Consider the following 25083-nt stretch of genomic DNA (forward strand, 5'->3'; position numbering starts at 1 on the left):
ACAGACGTTAAAGGCAGTACAGTACAGAGAGGAATAACATTTGATTCTTTAAGCTGGGATGATCACCATGAAAGAGGGGATCAAGTTCCTGCCTGAGTGTGAGAAAAATCTTAACTCAGTAACCCACAGGAGTCAGACAGCAGCCCATCTGCCTTTATTAACCTTGTCTGTCTCCCCATGTCCCCTCTTTATACTGGCACTGGGCCAGTCAAGCAGAGGGATAATGCTATCAGGCTTAATGTGATGATTTCAACCAGAAGTATTATAAAGCAGCCCTGCCAGTTATGTTAATGGGGAGAGGCAAGGTGTTAGACAGGAGACAAGATAGGGGTGTTGTTTGTTTTGTTGACTAACACCTCCCACATGCTGTTGGGTTGGGGCTGCTTTAGCCAGGCAGACACCAGAGGTGCCAGGGCCTTGGCAGAGATAAGGAAGGTGGCTCACTGCCCAAACTCACACCTACACACACATACCCACTGTTTAAGCCGAACACTTGCAAATGGATACTTGACAAGTCAATGTATACTTAAGTCTTTTATTTGGTTAAAATAGAGTAGTAGCATCATAGTTGTTAAAGCCTTTACTCTCTTACCAGTAAAGGCACTTTAAAGAAAACAAATGTCTTTCATTCAAAATGCAACCTGTAAAGAGAATCGTCCATCAACTACAGTCCAAAACTTTCTGGAGAGCAATGAGCCATGCTGTACACCGCCACCAACCTCCTCTTCTTTACCTCACCTCCTCTCTTTTCTTATTCAGTTGCACCCACTGTCCCCTCATCTCGAGCCCTGTGGCTGTGCTATAGATCGTCTCATATGTGTGACCATTAGCTCCTCAGGGGTTCAGCACTCTGCAGCCAATCACCGTCACAAATTGAATTTCTCTGGGAGGCATTTCCACACATTAGAACGCGGTCCTGCTGTTCTGTCTGCTTTGTCTTTCCCTGTTCAGTTTTATCTATCTGTCTATCTATCTATCTATCTATCTATCTATCTATCTATCTATCTATCTATCTATCTATCTATCTATCTATCTATCTATCTATCTATGTCTATCTGTCTATCTGTCTGTCTATCTGTCTATCAGTCCATCTACATCTATTTAAGCAACATCTAAGGTTGTTTCAGCTTTTCTTTATAACCTGATCAGGAATAAGTACCAGTCATTGGATGTGCTTTTCCTTTTGCATGCATCTTTAATGCAACTATCAGCTCTGAGTAGAATATTAATAGCGCTTGTGTTTGATTCAGGGAAAGCCATTAGTACATTATTTTTACATCAAACCTCCACAGTGTTAGTCTAAGTCTTGACTGGCTCTGTTCCTGCTACGTTCAAGACAGCATGGATCTTGTTAGAACAAAATAAAGGACCCTGTGCTGGATGAACTTTGACATAGTTTTTAGCTAGAAGGTGTCAATCTTGTCAAGCTCCCAGATGTTATAAATCTATTCATTCAGAATTTGATTTTTTGATTGAATTATTCATTATTCAATCATAAAGTATATTTCCACTATGTTCATTTTGATGCAAATATCATACACTATAAATATAAAGGCAAAGTAGCAGCCATTGCTTTAAGTTTTAAAACCACCATTTCAGATGACATTTTGGTTAGCCTACCTTACTTCCAGAATATGATGTGGCTGCATTAAGCAGTCATTTTTATTTGTTCAGTTTTGGCAGGCAAAGTAAATTTCCCAACTGCTCCTGTGCTGGCAGCCAGGTAGGCCAATGATTACGGGGTAAGAAGTTGGCATGGCATTGTTCGTGATCTGGCCACGGCACCAATGGCACCTGTAACCAACAACAATTCACAGACGCAGGTGGTGGAAGACAGGCAAAAAAAAAAAAAAGAAGAGGGATGAGGACAAGTGGATGACAGGCAGACAGTAAAGTAAATGAGACAGAAATTAGACAGAAAGGGCGTATGAGAAACAGAACGAAACCTATGAATCTATGAGATGAATCTATGCAAGAAGCACTAAAATGTTTCTGCATATCAAATAACTGAAGCTTTTTCCTTGTACATGTACAGTTTTAGTTGTCACCACCCCTAATACTAAAGTCAGCATCGCTGGCTTTCACCTCTGTTTCTTAATGCAGTGGCTGTGACTGAGTGTATTATTTCATGAGAACTGACTGTTATCCTCTGTACAATTTAGCTATGTCCTTACACACAATGGTGTTATGAGCCAGACGAATGACTCTAATCCATTGTACCATCTTGGCTTGTGTGTGAATGTGAACATGTTTCTTTAGCATATATTCTCCAGATGGTGTAAACACCAGAGGTGCAGTGTAAATTAGTTCAATTCTGGATATGTATAAATGACTAATATAACTCAACCTGTTCCTCTGAATGCACAGGCTGCTTCCTCCCAGGAACATCAAAAAATGAAGCACTTTCCTAACTCACACCCTTGTTGCTGAAATGGATTACATCGTTTTCTGTTTGGGGAATCAAGAATATGAGAGCTTTTCTCACTTGTGATACTGGAAGCTGTAGAACCACTGACTTATCTGTGTGACTTATCTGCTGCCCTGAGCCTGCTGTGTGTTTATATGCATGATGCTTTGTGTGTGTGAGGACCTGCACCTGTGTATGAGCACGGATAGAAATGGTTTCAGCTTCTGCTGCCTGCTTCTTGGCTCTGCACCCAATCATACATAAAAAACCCACAGCTGTCTATGAATGTTTAGCAGAGGCTCAAGTCTTTTCCAAAACAAACACACTGCAGCCTGCCAGCCAGCCACGCCACAACACACACCATAGCGACAGAGCAATCCAGCCCCTTGGCCTTCACAGACTGGACCTCATTTGCTGCTCACTGACAGCAGCATGGATGTTATTTGAAGGAAGGTGTAAAATGAATAATTACTGCAGTTTAAGCTAAGAAAGCTCCATGTGTGTATTTGTGTGAACATGCTATATGCACATGTGCATTGCAAGTGATTGCAGCAAATACTCCTGGCCAGTTCCTAGAGACAAGTGAGGCACTAATTAAGTCCTCTAATGGAAGCACTTAATCACAGCTTTGGTATAGAAGCCACCTGAGAGAGAAGAGAGAGAATTAACAGAGAACGAGAGAGATTCAAGTTGTGGAGTCACCTGGAGAGCCTGGAAGAGGCTACGGAGCAGGGAGCAGGTTATGAGCAGGTTACAGCAGGACATGCCGGCCAAAAGTGGAAAAGGCTAAGGGCAGACTTCAGCGTGATTCAAAGCAAATTGTTCTCATTACACAGGTCCACAGGTGCTTTGCAAAATTTGATGTGCAAGAATAGATTTAGCTCTAACATTCTAGCACATTCGTAATGTGTTTTTCTGAAGCCTGCAAGGTTGAACTGAGCTGAACTGCCAAAGCTGCAAAATAAATGTCAAAGAATCTTGAAGGAACTTGAGACATTCCTTAGTAACTAGAACTTATCATAGCTTGTATCCATTGTCCCTAAAGCTGTACAGTCTTTCTCACTTTGTTTCATGCCAGCTTCAGATTCTTCTTCCCTAGTTCCATCAGCATAACTTCAAAATGTGTGTTTTTTTTCCTCTATTCAGCTCCATCTCTCCCTCGGCGACTGTGCGAGCTGCCCCTGGCAGATTCACTAAAATAGAAAGCAAGTGTCCCAACTCATTCCTTTTTATCAGGGTAGATTTGCTGCAGCATTAAGAGTGAATTTCTTAAATACAAAGAACTGATTAGATTCTTATATCAGGTATAGTTTATATCAGATAGAGTACTGTAGTCATGATTTACAATCAAATTCATTTGGATTTTTTTGCCTAATTTCCCATATTATGTGTGATCAGTGGCATCAACTGTGGCTTAAACAATTTGTTCATCTGATGTACTTTCTTTAACCTTGGATTTGTTTTACTTCCACTTTCATCCTTCTGTGAATTTTTATGCCCCTATGTTGAATCTTTGCAAAGATTTCCAATTTCCTGAATTATCATTTAGACATTTCGAGCCAGATTGCTTTACTAAAATAAAGTTAGTCTGCTGGTGTCCTTGCAAAGGGTCTGCAGAGGTGGAGCCAATGAACAGAGGTGGTAAAGTAAGAGCTTCTGAGGGAACATGGGCTTGCATGGATTATCACAGATACACACAGATATTGCCTCACATGCATACACTCACCGCATAGGGCCCACTTAAATTTGCATGAAATGCTTTGAGCTGTGTTATTTACACAGGACTTCCTCCAGTTAAAGTGTGTACTTGTTCAGGTTCATTCTCTTTTCTGTTGGATTTATTTATTTCCTGTCATCGCTGCTCCTGTTTTTATTATGGCAATCTGCTTTTTTCTTCCCCTCCCCTTTTCTTTGCTCCCATCCTGTCGGTGAGAACGTTATTACTCTATCTGCACCACTGCTGTGGATGCAGATGCACTCAATTCAATTTCTCTCCACTGCTGGAAAGTGAGGCAGAGGGTGAGGGGATAGGGAGAGGTTCAGCAAGGTATTGGGTGGCATGTAAGAAGATGAGAGGTTTGGGGTGGTGCACAGCAGGTCATCAGATTCAACACTATCACCACACTTTGTTTTTTTCCTTTGAAAGACATTAATATTGGAGCCTTGTGTAGCTCAGCCCACGTGACCTGACCCTCTGTCTCTGCCTCGGGCTCCAGCAGAGATGAGTATGTCTTAACCAGGTCTGATAGGTATACAGGGTCTAATGTGCAAGAGCTGATTCTTGATCTACTGCCACTAAGGTTGGAATAGGTTTAGAGACTGAGGTGGTTTTTGAATTTCTTCCACCTGTGCAGTTTAGACGTGTTTCAATGTTTTGACTTTCTGTGTCTGTGTGAGCGAGAGAGCCAGGTGAGGAGAGCGAGAGTCTGTTTTAGTGACTGAGTAGGCTGGTGTGCGTGTGTGTGTGTGTGTGTGTATGTGTGTGTATGTGTGTGTGTGTCTGTGCTACAGCTGTGTAATTGCAAACAATAATTACAACAAGTTTTACATCACAAGAGGTGGCAGCTTTAATCAGAACTAAAGGTGATCCAGATGGCCTCCTTATACAAGGTGTTCTGGTGTTATACCTAAAGCCCTGGCCTGCAAATTGAGTTTAGCCATGGTCATTTTATATGTGCCTTTATCAGGGTCAGAATTTAATAGGGGCTTGGGGTGAAATTGTCTTGCAAAATTCATTAAATGCCTGTGAAATTTAAAATCTGTGAGGAAAATGCCCCTGGTGGTACCCAATATGGTGGCTAACAAAAGAAGTGTACAAGTGACTATTTGGGGACAAAACAATAGGAGGGAAAATTGCTAATTGCCAGGAGGGAATAAACAGTGGTGGACTAAAGCCACTGTTTATTTCTCATGTATGTCATGCAGCCCTATTGTTTTACTATTAAATATATCTGTCCCTGAAAGGTTGCAGAGCATCTTTGACGATCAAGCAACTATAAACCCTGCTGGGTTTCAAGACTTGAATTTTATTTTGTACAATATTTTATCAGTTGAAATCCATATCCCAATAACAGTTACTGTTACACTGCAGTACATATGTGTTTGGGTGTATATGTTCATGCTTGCAACCAGTGGAACTGCAGCAGGTTTCTGCAGCGTGTCAGACCAAATCAACATCTGAAGATCATTTGTTAAACACGGTTTCTGTTTCACCTGTTTACCTGATACTCTCTGCTCATTTCACTGTGAGGACTGAAAGTGCTTGATGCTGTTCCAGCAGGGAATTAAGTCTTTGGAATAATCTGCCTGGAAGCTCAAATTAAAGGTGTGAATTTGATAGCATCTTTTCTATCTTTTCCACAAACAACCTTTTCCATGCTCACTTCGTCTTTTATGTTCAGTCCCCCCTGGGGTAGCTCCTTTTTTCTGATGTTTTAATCTCTGTGGTGTTAGTGATGCTCTCTGTTCAGTGTACATTGATTGTATTTGTTATTATATCACCATGTAAATCTTGTTTAGAAAGTGCTCTGATTTAGAAAACTGATATATAAAGTTTAGGTGCAACATAGAAGTCATGTCCACTAACTAATATCAGTAACTCTCAGTCACAAACTCATTGGCCTGTTTATGAGCCTTCAGTGTCTGTGTTATGAGTTAAATGTCCTGAGTGCTGCACACAGTCCTGGAGGTCAAAGAAGCTATGAATTTTGAGTAGAAACAACTTGTCTGCCGGCAAAAGTCTAATATCACATTTATTAGATTACTTCTCATTTCATTTTAATTTCATTTTTTCAAATGTTGATGAATACTAATCACAAGTGGTAAGTGTAATTTAATGTATTGCTTTTGAAGTGTAATTAGAATGTCTGGCCCAAAATGAATGGGTTTGAGTCAGATTATAAGGCTTTGTACAACATGTGCATGCACACATAAGCTAATGCCATCTGACGTAGACTTTCTTTTCTCTGTGGCAAACACGCACAAAGACACACAGTCATTTTAAGCAGGGGTGTAACAGTGGAGGAGACTGTCGGCTGCACGATATCTCTGTTGATTTAAACATATCGGACTATGAGAAAACTGGGGAGCACTGTTTACACATCATATTAGTCTTCTCCTGACATAATCTCCCTCAAGTCCTTTCTGCGTTTCACCTTTTTCCTTAATCTGTACTGAGATTCATTCAGCTTAGAGGAAATCTTAAGCTGCTTTAAGGCAAGGTTTGATGCGGTTTCGTTCTATAGAGTGTAAAGAACCCATCAGTGTTACATGTGTAGTGTTTGGCAGTATGGGTGCTGGTGCCACGTTTGTGTGCCAAGTATATTGAATTGTAACTAATCACACTGTGTGTTACAGAATAAGTAATGGAAATTTATGAAATCATTAACCCCATTGGGGTCAGCACTGTGCTCAATATGGGGCTACATATTGAAATTCATACTGAATTTGTTAAAGCAGAGATTCACATCACTAGAATATACACACCAGCATCTTCTGTGTGTCTGTAGTTCCCTCCTTTGTTTGGTCTCTCAGAGACGTACAGCAGTCCCCTTTCCTCTTTTGTTTTTCTCAGTTTGCATTTGCAGGCTGGAGATGGGGAATAGATCAAAAGCAGAATGGATGAGCTGTTTTGCAAGATCCCCCAGTCTTAACGGATTTCAAGGCTGGATGAGACTGGGTGTGTTGCTTGACTGGGTGTGTGCAAGTGTATGTGTGTAATGTGCATGTATATGCAAATTTATGTGTATGTGCCTGAGTGCATCTGTGCTTGTGAGAATGCAAGTTTGCCTTTCTGACTCTGTTTTTATCAGTCTGCAAAGTGCACCTTTGAACTGCTACAAAGACTGCTGATATAAAGTAGCTACATAAATATAGATGCATTATAGACATATAGCTGTTGTCTTCTGGGAACAGGTTACACTGATGCTCTGTTCTCCAACTACTCTTGAAGGATTCCCACTTGATATCACATTCACTGTGATGATTGATTTTGTGTTATTTAAGGGTCAACAAAACATGTAAAAACAACATATAGGCCTTAATATACACAAATTTAAAAATGTGAAGAAGAATAAAGTGAAATGTTTAACAAATAAATATTAATGGCACACATGGTCAAGCAAAAACTAACTGCATTAGTCACTTGTCACGTGTCATTACTCACTAGTATGTAATGTGAACATACAGTAGCATATATTCGTGTGGGCCTGTCAAGATATAGCCAGAAAGGAAAGCAGGCGTTCATGACATTGTGGTAGTGTCCATCTACAGTGTCATTTTTAGAATCTCTAAATAATGTGACATCATTAAGTCAGACAGTCATGACCCCTATTGTGCTGTGATTTATTTCACTCCTCTTCATGCTACACTTTCATAAGTTGCAATTGAATAGGAACGATGGAAATAATGATGGAGTTGGGTTTGAAACAGTCCTAAAGGGCATCTCAAGCAACCACATTAGTGGTGAAGACATTTGGACAATCAGTAGTGTCAGTGAGCAGGGATTGTGGCTGCGAGGACATCTATTGTCTGCTTTACAGGGAATGCAGTAGTTGGATAATTTACAGCACTGCTCTAATAATCTGCTCTGACAGCTAAAAGACCCCTCCAACCTAGTGCTTGTGTGTCATTATAGTGATTGAACAAGCATTGTCATTGTTTCGTCTTAAATGATATGTGTGTTAACCAACTTTGAAATGAATTACCAAATCTATATAAGTATAATGTTGCATTTATGTTTGTTCAGAAGTAACAGACACCACAGACATCACAGTGAAAACCGTTATAAAACGGCTTTTAAAAGTGCGACCAGGTCAACTTTTTCCATTCTTGCTTTTCTTTGCCGCTGGGAATCAGAGACTTTCTTGATCAGCAGGAAATAATAGCAAGAATATTATAAGAAGTCTGTCGCTCATTTTCTTCAATCAGCATAGAGTCACGACTGTGTGCTTTCTCTAGTCATCTCTTCACTGTGCGGCAGTGCCAATCACCTGCGCCACCACCTGTGTCTGTCTAGCCCTGAAGTTTGCCTACGGCCCCACGCTGATTAGTCTTTATTTCTGCTGATGATGAGTCATACAAGAGAGAGCGTCTGCAAACAGCCCATTTTATGCCACTATTCCATAGAGAAAACATGCACAACAGTTACACCAAACACACACTAACACAACGCCTTTGTCACTTGAACAATGTGAGCATTGTGTGCCAGAGTGGTTGCACTCTAAATATGACTGTCATCAATTTAGTTTTAACTGGGCAGTAGCTGCTGATTGCACCGGTGGTAATGTCCGCTGATGGGTAGAAACTACATCTACTTCAGGATATTCTTGGTAAGCTGAGATTGCTATAAGAGCAATAAAAGTCCCACCTCAGAGGCCCATGAGGATATTTTGCTGCTGTGATACAGATAGCCACAAACAAGCATGCAATCATACAGCCGGAAACACACACACACACACACTTCGACTGAGACTCATCGGCACCGCCGTGACACCTGAATGCTTTCGCCCCAGTGAAGGTGGGCTGTAAGACATTATGCTTGATAATGGTAGCTATGGCTTCTCTCATTTATGATGGATGCGTCTGTCACGGCACAGCCTCGCCACACACTACTGGATACACCATGTTTCTGACAGAAAAGTCAGCCAATCCCGACGCTTCAGTGAGCAGCCACCCTAATCCTTTCCCCCTGTTGTAATTTCAGGTTGCAGAATGAACCCTGGGTAATCCCTCACAGGGCACATTGTAACACTTGTTGTCACTCTCTCTCTCTCTCTCTTTATTTCGTACTTGCATAAACGCTCTCTGTCTGTCTTTTCCGTCTCTCAGTTGCTGTCTTTGGCTCTTGTTCTCTCCGCCTTATGTTCAGGCTCCCAAGCCGGCTGCTCCTCATACTTTCTCATTGATTTTCTTTCCATTTGCCAGCCTCACTGCACCTACTCAGTAAGTGATTGACATTCCCCTGTATCTTTCTATTTCTCTGTGTCTTTTTCTTATGCGCATCTCCTATTCCCATCTCTCTTATTAAACCCTACTCTTCCTCCTGCCTCCCTGTTTCTCAGGAAAATAAATAGTGCACAGTTCTCATCAACAGTGTAGACTTTTTCTGAATTTGGTTCCTAGATTCACTAGTTTTATTGCACAGTTGTCATTCATTGTAATTGGAATGTAAATACCAAATTAATAACAAAACAAATGAGGAGCATCAAGTTGAAGCTATTTATATTGTATATAAACATCTGCTTTGAAAATAGCTCTCGAGTCTTAATAGATTCTCAGGTTGTTGTCGTCAGATGGCTGAATGTTGTTTCACAAGGATTGATGAATTGCTTAGGCTTCCCTTCACTTTAGAGTTTGCACAACATACGGACTTATTACAAAATGCGTTTCAGGAGAGATGACATTTAAGATTACTCTCTTTCTCTCTAAGATTAATGGCAGGATTTGTTGTGCTCTGATTAATATTTCATATATGTAATTAGTTGTTTATTGGCTTCTCACCAACTTTTAAAATGTCATTTGACACCTTTTCATCTTGTTTGTGTTATATAATGAGTAGCCTCCCATCTTATTGCACAAATCAATAATAAAAATTGCAATTTATTGCACAAACCTTTGAAAAATAATTACAAATTTAAAAAGGTCTCAGTCTGTTTGATAAATGTCATGGCTTGTTTGAGTGTACATTCCTGATGTATTTATTCAGTGACTTGCAATTTTGTTTTATTCACCTCCCACCTCAAAGAGCTGACAGCCCAGTCTCTTGCTCTCCAGCATATGCCTTTTCCTCCCTCATCTCCCTCCACCTCCTGTCCCCAGGCAGGAATCACGGTGACACCCCATCCCATTGCTCTCTCAGTCACCCCCCATGCTCAGACCTCTGGTGGTACCTGCTGAGCCCAGGCTGATTGCTGAATACCACATTTCAAAAGTCTCTTTTGGATCATGCTACAATATGTTCACATTTTCTCCCTCTGTGTTTCTGGAGGCCTTTAGCTGCAGAGTGTGTTGTGCAGAGGGTTTGGGTAGCTGTAGTCTGTTTGTGTGAGCAAGGTGCTGTTTCTCCCAACACGTACATCAGAGGAAATGGAAGGCAAGATCTTTTTGATAATACACTCTCAAAGGAAATCTTTGATTCCCAGAGCTCTTTCTTCCTATTTTTTTATATCTTGCCTCAGAATTCATCATCAGTGTTAGGAGAGTGGCTAAATGGCTTCCAAATGTAGGCAGTGATCAGCATGAATGGGCTGAATTCTCCTGAGAATTTTAGCAATTTAGCTTCGAAACCATCTATGACTAAGCTTGGAGGGCTTTGTTTACTGTAGCTTTTTGTTTATCATCCTTTAATCACTGATTATCTAATAGTTCATCCTCTGCAGTCTGACTCCACCCTTCAAGAATATTCCCAAAGCATGTAATCAGAGAGAAGTCATTCTAATGACATGGATTGAATTACATCAACAATGTATTGAGGCTAAATTAAATGCTTGATTTTCTCATTTATTTCTCCTATATAATACTCATAATGGAGAGTGGCTGATTATTATGATAAGGAATATTATTTCCTCAAGATAGGGTTGGCAATGTTTACATAATGAAGAGGATTACAGAGTTTGAATGTAAATGACTAAGAGTGTTTTGAATCATTTTATTTCTCAATGAGTTTTCACAAGGTGTTGCGAATATTTAATGAAATGCTGAAAGCTCTGCCGTTTTCTGTCTAGTTTCCATAACCGTGAGACAGTATAATCTTAAAAAGGCAGCACAGTGGCAGGGAGGTTGCATTAAGTTCTTAAAATACTGCACATTTATTAAATCTAAGCAGGAGATAAGTTCCAAGTTACACAAACTAATAAAAATACACATTTTGCATATCTTGGTCTTGATTTATCTGGAGGTTATCATCAGTGCCAACACATACACTCATCTGCGCCATTTATATTTGACTTGGAAATTATGTTGCTGCGTCAGCTGCATAAATAACATGATATCATAATTAAACAACTGTGATGAGGAAAAGAAAACTCTTGCTGTTAGTTGTGCCACCAGCCTCACATAACTCATCAGACATCGTGAGAATAGCAGTCAGAAATACGTTTATTGCCAAACGGGTTTCCCCATACAAGGAATGTGTCTTGATGCAGTAAGAGCTAGAATATTCAAAGTGAGAAAGCAAATAAGTGCAACAGTCATAAATATAAACTATGAAGATATACATAAACAGCCTAATGTGCTAAATAGGTCTATAAATATAAAGAAGATGGAGTGTGCAGCTGGTTGAAGTCCTTCCTCTGCTGTGCCCTTGTATTTGGGAGTTAAGTTTCCGATAGAGTTTGAAGTCATGAGTGATTATGGTTCCCAAGAAGCAGAAGGACTACATGATGTTGACTGGGGAGTAACATAGGCAGCAGGTGGTGGTGGGCACTTTGTTATCAAATATATAATTACAGAATCACCATATCATCACAAGCAAATACTGTAATAAAGTGTACAGAATGCCAATGATAAAGAAGAGTACATCACACCACAGCACAGGTAGAGAGTAAATTGGTAGGCAGTGGCAACATGGAAGTTCCCATCATGTCATAACTAAGAAAAACACTGTTTTATTCAACCACTTTACATTTTTCACTTTATCCAGTACTCGGACAGATTTTAATAAGCTCCAGGGTTGCCGGGTTTTCTCAACCATCAGAGGAGCCATGTAAATCCATCAAGGTTGGAGCATACATCACCATAATTTTTTTTGCTCTGATTGCCATTCTGTTAGAGGAAATGTGAGTAAAAATGTGTACCTGAAAGTATACCTGCAAAGAGGAAAAGTAGATTTCTAAAAGCTTCCATTTTACAGCGTCTGCCGTCATACAGCTGAGGTTTAACAAACGTGGGTGAAGCAAATAGAGTAAATGAATGATACAGGAGATGGCAAAGACAGATTGAAAGAGGACAGGAGGCAAGACACCATGTGAGGTGGAGGTGTGAATCCCCACTTGAGCTGTAATGAGAATGAGAATGTGGCTCTGCGCCACAGGATTTGCCGGTAATTGGTTTAATGAATGCATTCTGTTGCCTCTGATTGAACACATGCCCTGTGTTCGCTCCTCAAGGAGCCACACACATGTTGTCTTTGTTACCTCCACTCAGTGTCACTAACTTCTACTGTAACCTTGTCTCGCACCGTGCTGATCTGTCCACTGTTTTCATTCCGTCCCACACTATCTTCTCTGAAGGTCATACTGATTTTTGCTTAGAGAAGAGGGAGGCAATTAGGCATGTATTGTTTCTACTGGGGTATTTTCAGCTGGTGATGACTTTGTGTTGGTGTGTCTGCTCTTTCTGCAGATTGGCCTGTGGCACTCAGAAGATGGACTGTCCATGGAGAGAAAGCTTCCATCCATCAATGTGACAGACACCCTCTTCAATACCACCCTTACCATCACGACGATACTGGTAAGTAGAACTGCACACACACTGATACGCACATCAACAGTAGTCTATGTCATTTTATTAGCTCAACTCCTGGGCTGATTTACATGTGGCTGACATTCTTTGCCTGACAGACCATTACCATATCAAAAACCCATTTTGTATTTTCAGATCCAAACTCAGTCCTCTTGGGATCAGAGGAATTGATGCTGCACGATTGTTTTGCCCTGAGTACTTCAGATGAGGCTACATCACAGTGTAGCAGCAGGAGCTAATAATTCACCATGTCAGCTATTCTCAGCCTCTGTTGTAAATACAGATCCTGTGAGCATCAGTTCCCCCTACCTGCACTGTGCTACCTGTTATAAGGGATGCAGTTTTTTAAGCACTATCCTTAATTGCCTGCCATGTTAATGATTAAAGCTTAAGGCTTTATTTAAACAATTGATATGAACTGTGTTTACAGCACAAGTAAATTATGGATTTCATTGCTTAAATAATACAAAAAAAAAAGCAACCAGTACTTCAACTCAGCCTTTCTGCTCCTGCTGTGATTGTATTATTTAACAAATGGCAAAACAAAATTCAAAAGGACTAATAATAAAAAGGTCAACATTACTAGACAATACTAAACATGCAGCACACCCAAATCATAGCGACTCTCACTGATCTACCTCAAAGGTTTGCATGACGACCATGCTGTAAAGCAGGAATGCTGGCCACAAAGAATTGTCTATCAGTTAAACATCTCACTGTTTTAATAATTAGAGCAGACATGTTTCCTTGGCCTTGTGAGAGGAACATAATTGTGTTGATAAGCTCGTTGTTTCTTGTTTTGCTATAGCTTTGATATTGCTTCTGCATGTTGATGTGCTACTGTAAAGCATCACAGGTGATAAATACATTGATGTTGGAACTGTGTGAAGCGATTCACATTTTCAGTCAGCTCTGTGCATTTCATGCCTTTCTTCATTTCTTGATACACACAAACACAGTCACATACACACACAAACCTGTCACTCGTCCAGCTCCTCCCCCTGATGAATCAGATGATAAGACGCAAAGTAGCTTGTAAGCAGTGGCAATTGGCCCAGTGTGTTATTCCAAGTGGCTGGCTTATCAGCTGTGAGCCGTGGGAATGAGGGAAAGAAATAGTGCCATATTTCGCCACTGAACAACTCGCTGGTCTCATTGAGAGTGATTGGGATTCAGATGGAACAGTTCGTTTCACACAGAAGCGGAAGTGTGCATGGGGAAGGATGGAGATGTGTGTGTTTGGGTGGACTGAGGGGGAGTACAAATGAGACAATGTTTTTACAACAGAGAGAGGCTGTGAAAGAATTGGCTGAGCAGAGAGCTTTGATTTCACTTTTGAGATACAGAGTCCCTGGGCCGAGCTTCGGAAGCCACCAAGGAGCAACTTTCAGTGCCTATCAGAGCTCATTCATCACGGTGTGATTGCTGTGTCGCCGTTATCTCGCTTGTGGGCGGCAGACGAGCCACAACTGAAAGCCCTCCTTACCTGTAGCAATGGCCTTGGGAGACTGTGTGTGTTTGCACTAGCACTTAATAGTATTTATGGACGCTCTCTTCCAAGTGCTGCTGTGTGAATGTTCAGAGTGTATGTGTGCAGTTTCTACAGATTCACCTGGATTTTACAGAGCAGTTCCATTAAACTCTACCTACACACAGCTATCCCCTTCTCACTTCATTTTCACAAACAGCTCACGAACAATAGAAAGTGATTATCGCTTTACCGCAGGGCCACAAACCACGTGTTTGTGATCATTGATCACGTTTGTTATAAGCTCTGTTTAGTACATATGGAAATATTGTAATAGTAATAATATAATAATCGACCCCTCAATTGTCACAGTGGTGTAATATAAATGCTTCTTTGAGAGACAATTCTTTTGCTTGTTCCTCCAAATAGTCTGTGTGGTATTTTAGTTTCTCTCTTCTAAAATATCTTGTGAAGCAGTAGAAAGAGTAATCTGTTTTGGTTTCTGCATTTCCAGTTCTATCTGATTTCAGGGGATTTGCATTGTGATTGTAACAGGGTTTTCAGAGCTAGAAGTTATCTTCTTTTTGAGCAGAACTAGTGTATTTTTTTTTTAACTAAAAGATAAAGGGACATACATTACTTTCTGCAGAGACCTCTCACCCAGTTTACGATTCTAAGGTTAAACTGGAATCAAGGAGCATCAATAATAATAACTAGATTTATACTAGTCCAAGCAATCGATGCAACACAGAAGTATTGGCTGTGAATCAGACGAGCAGTGTAACCTTTGTTTGTTTTTGTGTGCTGGCTCAGACACCCTCCTACACTGCACAGTTGTTCCCAAATGAATCATACACACCTTGAATCATTTCATTCAGTTTTTAGTTTCATTCTGTTTCTCACCCTGCTCATGTTTGCCCCTGCCTCCAAAAGATGAATACGACCACCACAAAGAACCCCCTAACCCACCCCCTCTGTCCCTCCGTGCACACTTAGTGCACACAGTCCAATCAGCATATATGGGGTAGCTTTCAGTGTTTTTCACTGACTCTGTTTTTTATGCCAGTGGCAAATCATTAAACCACCTTGATTTTTATTACACTGGAGCTTTTAATTGAATTAGGCTTTTGAATGCTGCTTGTACTCAGTTATCACAGAATCCAAGTCTGTGTGTTATTCCTTGTTTCGGAAAGAATTTAAACAGAGCAGATTTTTACCTGTAGGGACAGCTCTCTTTGGCACCAGCTTGCTGCCATTGTTAGGGAATCATGCCGTTTCACCAGTTAAATCCCAGCTCAAAACCTTTTTTTTTTCGTTAGTGCCTGAAACCTGAAAAGTCCCTACTGTAAGAACCATTTTCTGTCTTTGTCAACAGTTGCGCTCTGGTCATTCTCAGTTTTCCTGCACACTGCTCTTGTGTTGCTGACTGCTCCCATACCCACTCATACAAATTCGACAGTGCGTTCAGCGTCGACTGATAAAAGCAGACACAGCTGCAGATTAGATGGCACATGGGCTCAGAGGCACCAAGGCATGTGCACATGACACCCATACACACACATGCACACACACCAGATCTGTCCCCATTTATCAAAGTGTGTGTGTACTTTTCCTCCCTGAGTTTTCAACTTATTTGTGTTTTCTACCATTTTCTACTGTCAAGCACAAAACAGTTTGGTAAAATCGTTTAATAAAACATTAACATGACCTGGCCCTTTTTGTAATGACCAAGTATTTTATGCATGTTGTCAGAGCTCCTTTTCAAACAGGACTTCAGAGCCCTGTAAGAGAATCGTATCTCAGCAGCCAGTTTGCCAGGCCCTGGAGAGCCACTTTTAAGGAAAAGGAAATAGTTGAGGAGCGTGAGGAGGTTTGTGTGAAGACATCTCGAATACCCTGAGGTTTTAAAAGGGGAAACTCCACTATCGTGCGTGAATTTGAATGTGAACTACACCCACTGGTGCACCTGCTGCTCTGTGTGCCAGACACAAAGTCAGCTTGTGTGTGTGTGTGTGTGTGTGTGTGTGTGTGTGTGTGTGTGCGCACGCTTGCTTGTGCATATATAAGAGGATGCTTCTTCATCCAAAGTTATCAGTCCACAACCAGACTCCTCATGGCCTGGGAATAAGAGGTTGCTTTAAAAGTCTGCATTTCTTTATAGCTTCAAATCCATATGGCTTTATTGCTGGTTTGCTGCAATGTGCAAAAGACGGCAGATGAAATTTTCTTCTGATTTTTACTTTCATGGAAGACAGCACTTTTCTACCCCTGCATAGACGTTTCATACCTTTATACAGATATTTTTTATGTGATTTTGTTTTCAACTTCACAGGGGCTGTGAGAGGAAATGGTTCTTTTACAGTTTTTTTTTGTCAGTTTTTGGAAGTTTTAGGATGAGTATATACTGCAGCAGATATATCAGCTTTTAAAAGCACCTCTGTTTCCATTTCTGTAGCCCAGTACAAGTCTAATAGGCCGTTTTTGACTGGACATTTAGATCAACTGAGAGGAGAGAGGCAAATTGAAATTATCGAAGTGACAATGAAAAACATGATAAAAGGATGAAAAACATTTTGGCTTGATGACATTCAGACACTCCTTGTGTTATTGATTGGGCTTACACTGGACTTTTACTGCTTTGATTGATGTTTGCCAGGTTTGATTTTATGAGTCTGTTCTTAACCGGGTCAACACAGACGGACGGAGGGTCGACATGATTCAAGGCAATATTTTCTAGCCTTGGAGATTGAGCTTCGTAATGACGGAGGACATTTGTTGTAAATACAGAATGCTTTTGCTGTTTTTCACAGACATAAATCAAGCAGGCGATGAAAAGTGATTTACTGGTTTTGCTTAATTAATTGTTGTAACAGGACCCAAATGCACCCAGGTACATTACTAGTCTTCTGCTTTGTATATGTGAAGAGCTGTTAAGTGGCTGATGCAGGTTTGTGATTTACTTTGTTTCTTCCCTGCCTGCAAATCCTGTTTGTGTTATGTACAAAATGTCCATGAATCCAACCTCTGCAATAATTTTGCAGAACCTGGAAGAAAATTGAGAACGTCTGACTCAATGCTTGAAAAACTTCAGCAGCGTGTGAGCTGTGAAATTAGCATTTATATTGTGCCTCAAGCAAACTGGAACATGAGCATGCATAGATGTTACCTTAGCCCAGTGAAATAGCATGTGTGGCTGTTTTAAGGAGTTAATGAACAGATGGGCAGACTTACTTTTATAAAGTGGGACATATGGTCACTAACTGGATAAAAGCTTACGTGACTCAATATTTTGTTTTCTTTTCTACTTTTAAAAGATGGTTATTATTTTATCATTATTATTATTATTATTATTTTATTTTTTAATAAATCTCAGGAAAACACCTAAACTACAATATTTTAGACTTTCAGAATTTTTTCTGATTTCCGCAGTGTGTGTGTGACTCTCATTCCAAAATCTGGTCATTCCTACAGAAGATGTAAATCTTAAAAACTTAAAAACCTCATATGTAAGGCTACATTTTTCTTTATTTATTTGCTTCTGGGTCAGCAAAGTATGGGAGGCCATTATGTGTCCAGTTTCCTACCAGTCAGTCTTCATGACGATCATGGCTACTCTCTAAGCTTGACCGTCATCTATTTACGATAGGATCAGATCACTGTTGGTTTTGGTCTTTACCCAGGGTTCATTGACAAAAGGAAAAAACTGATAGTCACTTACCTGTTAACATACTCATGCAGCTCACAAGTGCATCTGTATTACCCTGGAGTCTGTTGTCACTACAATCCATTTAATCAATCTATGAGCCTGGTTAGATAAACGCATCCATATGTAGATTCTAGGTGGAGAGTTACACAGTCGGCCAGTAGCAATTTTATTTTCATTCCTATCACAGCAGAGCAGGAAGCTGTTGGTTCGACTGTCCAGTGATGCAGCGAGAGAGAAGCAAATCCATTCAATCCACTGTCGAAGTGATCTGAGCCCCCCTCTGTGAATAGTTACAGGTGGAACCAAACTGTTGCTATGACGACAGGGCAATTTGCAGCAACCAGATGTGCATCAAGTTTTCAGATGTTTCCAATTTCAGTGGAACTGCTATTTTTGTGGCTTTCATGGTGAGGCAAATCAATCACCAGTGAACCAGCTATCACGCAAACAAGTATTTCCAACTGTGGCAATAACAAAACAATTTCACATCTATTCCAGTTCACAAAATACAGCAACAAAACATTACTGGTTATGCTCCTCAAAACTGCCACAATAGGCTTGAATGGCTTATGCACATGACTTACATGCACACCTGCTGTTAGGCAGTCTCTTTAACAAACTAATGTTTAAACAAACACTTGTGATCTAGTATATTTTTTGCATAGGCACATAAAACACATAAACCCCTGTTGTTAAAAAAACACTCAATAAAACTTTTATCTGCATCAATAAAAAAAACAGAACTTTATTTTTAAAAATGGAGAGCATCAGCAGGAGGAAAGACTTTGACTTGTTAATCATGGTTATCTGATGTCATGTTGCCAGACTAAGTTAGTTTTATCTAGATTCACAAGCAGAGTGCAGAGGTAGTGCAACAGCAAAGTGGTGCATAACAGTGTCTTTTTTTATGATGTAGTGAGGCCTGGGCACACCAGTTTGACAGTTGCATTATTTGAAAAATAGCACAATAAGTTTGGCTCCAAAATACATCACTGCGGGGCTCTTTAAATCTTCCTGCAACATCAACTAAATGACAAAACAAGACATAAATAAAGAGAGAGCCGACCAGAGAGTTGGTTCTCTAAAAGACAGGTTGTAAATAGGTGTTTGTTTAAGTGCCCGAGTGTGTGTTTGTTTCTTATCCACTTTTTGCTGGATATAACAGATTGGCACATCCCTGCGCCTACCTCTGCTTCAGTTATCATTGTAGGCAGTAAACCTGATGTGAACTATGACCTCTAAATAACTTCTTGGATGCGTCCATTGTTTTTCCTGTAAAACTTTAGCCAGGTTCTGTAAAGCAATCATATTACCCATCAAAAGAGTATGCAGCAATTCAGTATCAGACTTGCATAATGAAGTAGTGGAGATCTCAACGTGTGGCCGAAACAACCGATGTCCTCATTAGATCATCAGACTTTGAAAGCTCCACAAACACAGTAGACTTTTTTATTTTCAGAGGCTTTAGAGAACTGTCTGTGGAGAACTGAATCTGAGTAAATGGAAAATAAGTATAGAGCCCCTTTAAAATGCAGTACAAAGTATGGTATTGATCCACTTGTTTGTGCTCCATCTTGCTTTGTCAAACTGCCATTTAAGCTGGAGATGTACTTCCCTGTACTGATGTGGTGTTTTTTCAGGAGAATCCATATGTGATGCTGCGGCAGAACCACCAGGAACTGGAGGGAAATGACCGCTATGAAGGCTTCTGTGTGGACATGCTGAAGGAGCTGGCAGATATCCTTAAGTTCAAGTACCGCATTCGGCTGGTTGGGGATGGACTGTATGGGGTTCCTGGAGCCAATGGAACCTGGACCGGCATGGTCGGAGAGCTCATCTCAAGGGTATGTAAACATATTCAATTCAATTCATTTGTATAGCACTAAATCAAAGCATTTAAAAAAAAAAAAAATCCCTTACGAGGAGAGTAGAGGGGAGGAGAGAAGAGAAGAGAAGAGAAGAGAAGAGAAGAGAAGAGAAGAGAAGAGAAGAGAAGAGAAGAGAAGAGAAGAGAAAAGAGAGGAGGGGAGGGGAAGCTCAGGCAGTGTAGGCCTATAGCAGCATAACTAAGGGATGGTTCTGGGTCATGTGAGCCAGCCCTAACTATAAGCTCTGTCAAAAAGGAAGGTTTTAAGTCCAACCTTAAAAGTAAAGAGAGTATCTGCCTCCTGAACCCAGACCAGGAGCTGGTTCCACAGGAGAGGAGCTTGACAGCTAAAGGCTCTGCCTGCCATTCTACTTTTGGAAACTCTGGGAACCACAAGTAGACCTGCACTCTGAGAGCGAAGTGCTCTATTGGGATAATGTGATACTATGAGGTCTTTAAGGTATGAAGGAGGTTGACCATGAAGGGATTTGTATGTGAGAAGAAGGATTTTAAAATCTGTTCTGGATTTTACAGGGAGCTAATGGAGAGTCATATACACGTGTAAACCATAGTCTAGAACCCTAATTTAGCATAGTTATCACTTTATGTATACCTGTAAACACACCAATATTGACAGTTCTTTTTAAAGGCTCACCCATACACGTGTATAGCTAAGATCTCTTATAGCTCATAGCTTGCAGCTGTCCCTCATGTCATACACTTTTTCATTCAGCAGTTGGCCTTTTCAGCTTAAGCATTTTATTTTCCAAAACAATCATGACTTCTTGTTTCTTTGTCAGTTCCTTTCCTTAAGCCTTCTTTACTGACTGTTACAGACTTTCCCTCTGAATCAGTCTGTCGTTGCTGTTAAATCTCTGAGTGAGGGCTTACACTCTTCCAGCTACGCTGTATGTGGCAGTTAACAAGCAGATAAGATTATATAAGGGAGCTGAGGGGAGAAGAGGGAGGGAAAGAAGTAAAACAGACGTTTAAAAAAAAAAAGTAAGGAAAATGGCTGGGGTGAGGAACAGCAAAAGCGCAGTGAAGTGGAGAGGGACTGAGTCAATCTTAAGAGGTGATCTGTCTTAATTCTGTGAGCTAATGAAGGGCAAAGCCATTAAGTGTGTAATGCAAGGAGTGCCTGCTTTTGTTATTGTCACAGCCTGCTATCAGCCCCCTGTAAGTTGCCTCTGGAAGGGCCATGGTTGATGTTGACATTTGTCTCTGACAGAGTGGAGTGGCATCTCGAGGTGGGGTTGCAAAAAAATGGAGATGTGTTTGAGAGCGATTTGTCACAGGATGGGGGGACATATGGAGGGGTGCTCCGCAGTGTACAGAAAGGCTTGCACTTGTTTGATTAAAGGCTTAGGAAGGGATAGGAAAGAATGCAGAGCAAAAAGATTGTGAAAGAAAACCAAGGACCAGCCATGGTTGCAAGTTTAACGGGTGAGTTGAAAAGATTTTAAATACACACTTGACAACAGCGAAGGAGGACAGCCCGAGGTTATTCCAAACAACAGATACCTGTGTCCCTGCCAGTACCATTCTGCCTGAACAGTATCGCACTGTATGAGGTTGATTAGTTTGATGCACATCAGACAGCCTGAGCACACAATGAGTCAGGCCAGGAGGAATCTAGACCAAAGTACAGTATGTCCTGATTCCTTAATCCACAGTGCTGCACTTAGAGAACAGAGCCATACTACGTCCTCCAAGACTAAACGCTTGAAGTCTAATGCGATATCCTAGAGGGTAATGTTTAATTCATCCCCTACACTCACAAGTTTTGTCTGGTTTTACTGGGTTAGAATGATATGACTAAATGCAAGCAGAAACAGGTATGATGCAATATTGATCAGGCAGCATTGCATAGTGGGGTTTTTTTTTCAGTTGTACTAGAAGGCAGAACTGCAGGCAGGCAGAGGAATCCAGTAATCAATATTAATAATCTACTGTCACATAAATATTTCAGTGGCTGAAATTTTCATTTTTCAAGGGATCAGCGACAGTTTTTGTTGAAATTGCCGGGATGGTCATTCCCTGTGTGTGGTTTCCTTCCGGCTCTGGGACCTGGTGATCAGACTTTCAAACGACAGAGAGAAAAAAGATGAGGCGGAGGCTGGGGACAGCTGATGATGGAGGGTCAAAGCCTGCAGGCCGAGGACAGTGCAGCAGGAGACATCAGGCTTCGCTGAGTCTAGGCGGGTGTGCTTGAAATTTGAAGTGTACTGTAAATGCTCTAATTGTAGCACACACAGAGCAGGAACGAAGCTTTTATGTGAAGCTCGAAATCTCTTCAGTTAGCATTTTGGAACCGTTCTAAAGGTTAGAGTAATTATGGAAAAACTGATCCATTTTCACAACACGTCAAAAATGAACGTCGGAGACATCTTTGTCTCTCTTCCTTTGACATACAGTGTGTTGTGGATTTTGAGTGGCAGCTGCAGCACTGCAGCAGAGCTCCCCTCTCCCCACTCTCACCCCACCCCCCACCCCCCATTCTCCTCCATTGCCCCAATCCTCTTAGTTCTCCTGCAGCAGACAAAAAGCAATGCGTTGCTGCTTTCACTCCTCAGGGACATGAAAAATCCCTTGCAGCTGCACTTTACTGGCCTGTACAAGTAGTAGGCAGCTATCCAGTATTCAGTGTACACTGACCATTTCTGCATGTGTGTGTCTGTGTGATTTATGTGTTACTAGTCTTAATAGTGCTCACTTACTACCCTGAGCTCTTGGCCTACACACACATGGAGATAACCATACTGGGGGACAAATAGGCTATGGGATCCAAAAATGGGCATTATTAGAGGATTAGTAACTATGTCACCCTCGTCTTCTTTTCAAGTGATGAGACTATTTGTTATGTCATATGTCACCTCCTCACAGCTGTGTTCAGTAAACCTTTGCATGTATATTTATCGCTGTGGGTTCACATGAACTGATAACTCCTCTATGTTTCAGAAAGCTGACCTGGCGGTTGCAGGCCTCACCATCACAGCAGAGCGTGAAAAGGTCATTGACTTCTCCAAGCCTTTCATGACCCTTGGCATCAGCATCATGTACCGCGTCCACCTGGTGAGTTACTCCCCCCAAGACATTCCCACTCTCAATTGAACTGCCTCTCAGCTTGTGGACATAGCACAGCAGGCTGTCAGTCAGATCTATTGGCTGTGGAAGAATCACTCTCCCTTTTGCTCTGTAGAGCCTATTTCTCTCAGTCTATTTAAATCCCTCCACAAATTCTTCTCTTTTGGGCTTTTATCAGCTCTTTTACCTCCCAGCTACTCAATTTCACCATTACCTGTGTGTTTTCATAGTTATACCATCCTTTTTCTGCTTTCCTCCTCTCCCATAATCTTTAGTCTCACTTTCTCGCTTCTATTTTATCTTCTCAGTGTCCTTCCCATTTTTCTCTCTTCATTCTCAAATTCTCCTGGTCTTTTAACTTCTCCTGTGTGTGTCCTCCTTCTGTTGCTGTGGCCACCCATCCCGCCAGCACCAGATGGCATGTTTTATAGTGTGATCTTCCTGCAGAAGGTAGCAGTTTCACAGTGATTTTGTGTTTGCCCTCTTATTGGGTTTGGCCAATTTATTCACGGAAACAAAGCCTTCTATGCTCCGCAGAGAGAAAGCCCAAGAAAGGAACAGTGAAACAACAGCAGTGCAGGTGGAAATAAGCCAGTGTTTGAAGAGTCAGTGGCCCATTAATCATCACTCCTCCCCCAAAACCCAAGGTGACACAACAGGGCACAGCTACAGTATGCGCTGAGCTGTTGCACATGCGTTGAGCTAACATTAATGTAGTATTCCCAGATGGGTGTTTATGCACATTCTCTCTTGTCCCTGTCCCCCTTTCTTGTAAACCTCCCTTCTTTTCACCTTCCCACAGTCTGCGCACAGTGCTAATAGTTGTAGCACTGAGAGACTCGATTGAGTGCCAACAGTTGGGGAGAATCAATCGATGCCTGCAGCAGGTGCAGTGTTAAATGGGCCGCTGGGTCACGTATCACCTCTGAAGTGGGAGAAAGGCTGGCGGGTGGCAGGAAGACGAGGTGATATGGGACTGTTGTCCCTAAGGGTTGACACACAGAGTTGAATTAGCACGGTTGATGCCAAACTCTGTGTAGGTAGTCAAAAAGAAGAATGAAGAAAGCTGTTATTATTAAGATAAGGTGTATAGAGATTATGAAATGTGAAAGAGAAAAGAGAAAGATACAAGAAAAGGAAGGAAGTAAAGACAGGTGTCTCCTCTGTCACCTTCCCTTTATTTCTCATGCTGTCTTTACTCTAACTTTGCAACTTGGCATTTTCCCAGATCTGACTCAGAACGTTGCCTCAGCATGGCTCTAAAATTCAATATTTGAATTTCTGTGACGCACTTGTTTAGTTCTACTCCACTGATTATTGATCTGAGCCACACTGATTTCTACAAGTGGGTTTGCTGCTTATTTCAAACTTTAAATGAAAAATTCAGTCTGATCAATAAGAATGGCAAAAGCAATAAAATAAAGGCAACTTTTGGGTATTAATTACCTTCACTCTATCGGCTATTTAATCTCCATTTCTCCTCTCTGTCAGTATGTATGTATTTCAAGCCTGCATGTCACACGCACACAAACGCACACACTATTTTTCCTCTTTTATTGGGCACCTACTTTGTCTTGTTATTAGTTTCTACTTATTGAGGCTGTGACACTCATTCACATTCTGCACCAAACAAAATCAGCAATGTTTCTTCAATAACAACAGTGTAGCAAAAAGCATAATCCTGTTATGGCAAAATTCCTAATGCTTATTACAAAGCTATCCCAAGCTATTTCCCAAATATTACAGCCTTTAAATCCTCTTCAGTCCAAAGGCAGCAAAACTAAATACATTTATTTCCTGTATGTAACAACAAAAAGAAGCAGCAAACCTGAACTGGTTCCTCCACTCTAAAACTAAAAAGGTGGCACACAGTCATTCAGTAGTGGTGGCAAATCATAATACTTAATTACCTGTCACGTAATTTTCTGTCAGTGTTTACATTACACACTGTTAATGATTCTCTGCAGGGACCACTGATGCCTTGTCTACTCACTCTGCTGTATGATTCCCAGCACCATGCTGAAATAAAAGATACAGGAACAAATCTCACACAGCTTGTACTTGTCTGTGGAAGACAATCTCTACTT

The 25083-nt window shown here is 41.0% G+C and overlaps 1 protein-coding gene across 1 annotated transcript in view; it reads left to right on the top strand.

The window, feature by feature from the left end:
• grik4 (glutamate receptor, ionotropic, kainate 4) overlaps positions 1-25083 on the top strand; it is a 124068-nt gene that overhangs the window by 87032 nt on the left and 11953 nt on the right. The window contains exons 10-12 of the mRNA XM_026313269.1: positions 12749-12856; positions 19683-19886; positions 22871-22984. Of these exons, the coding sequence (XP_026169054.1) occupies positions 12749-12856; positions 19683-19886; positions 22871-22984 (426 nt within the window). The remainder of the gene's footprint in view (positions 1-12748; positions 12857-19682; positions 19887-22870; positions 22985-25083) is intronic.

This window comes from Mastacembelus armatus, chromosome 13, assembly GCF_900324485.2.
Source record: "Mastacembelus armatus chromosome 13, fMasArm1.2, whole genome shotgun sequence".
Classification (NCBI taxonomy): domain Eukaryota; kingdom Metazoa; phylum Chordata; class Actinopteri; order Synbranchiformes; family Mastacembelidae; genus Mastacembelus; species Mastacembelus armatus.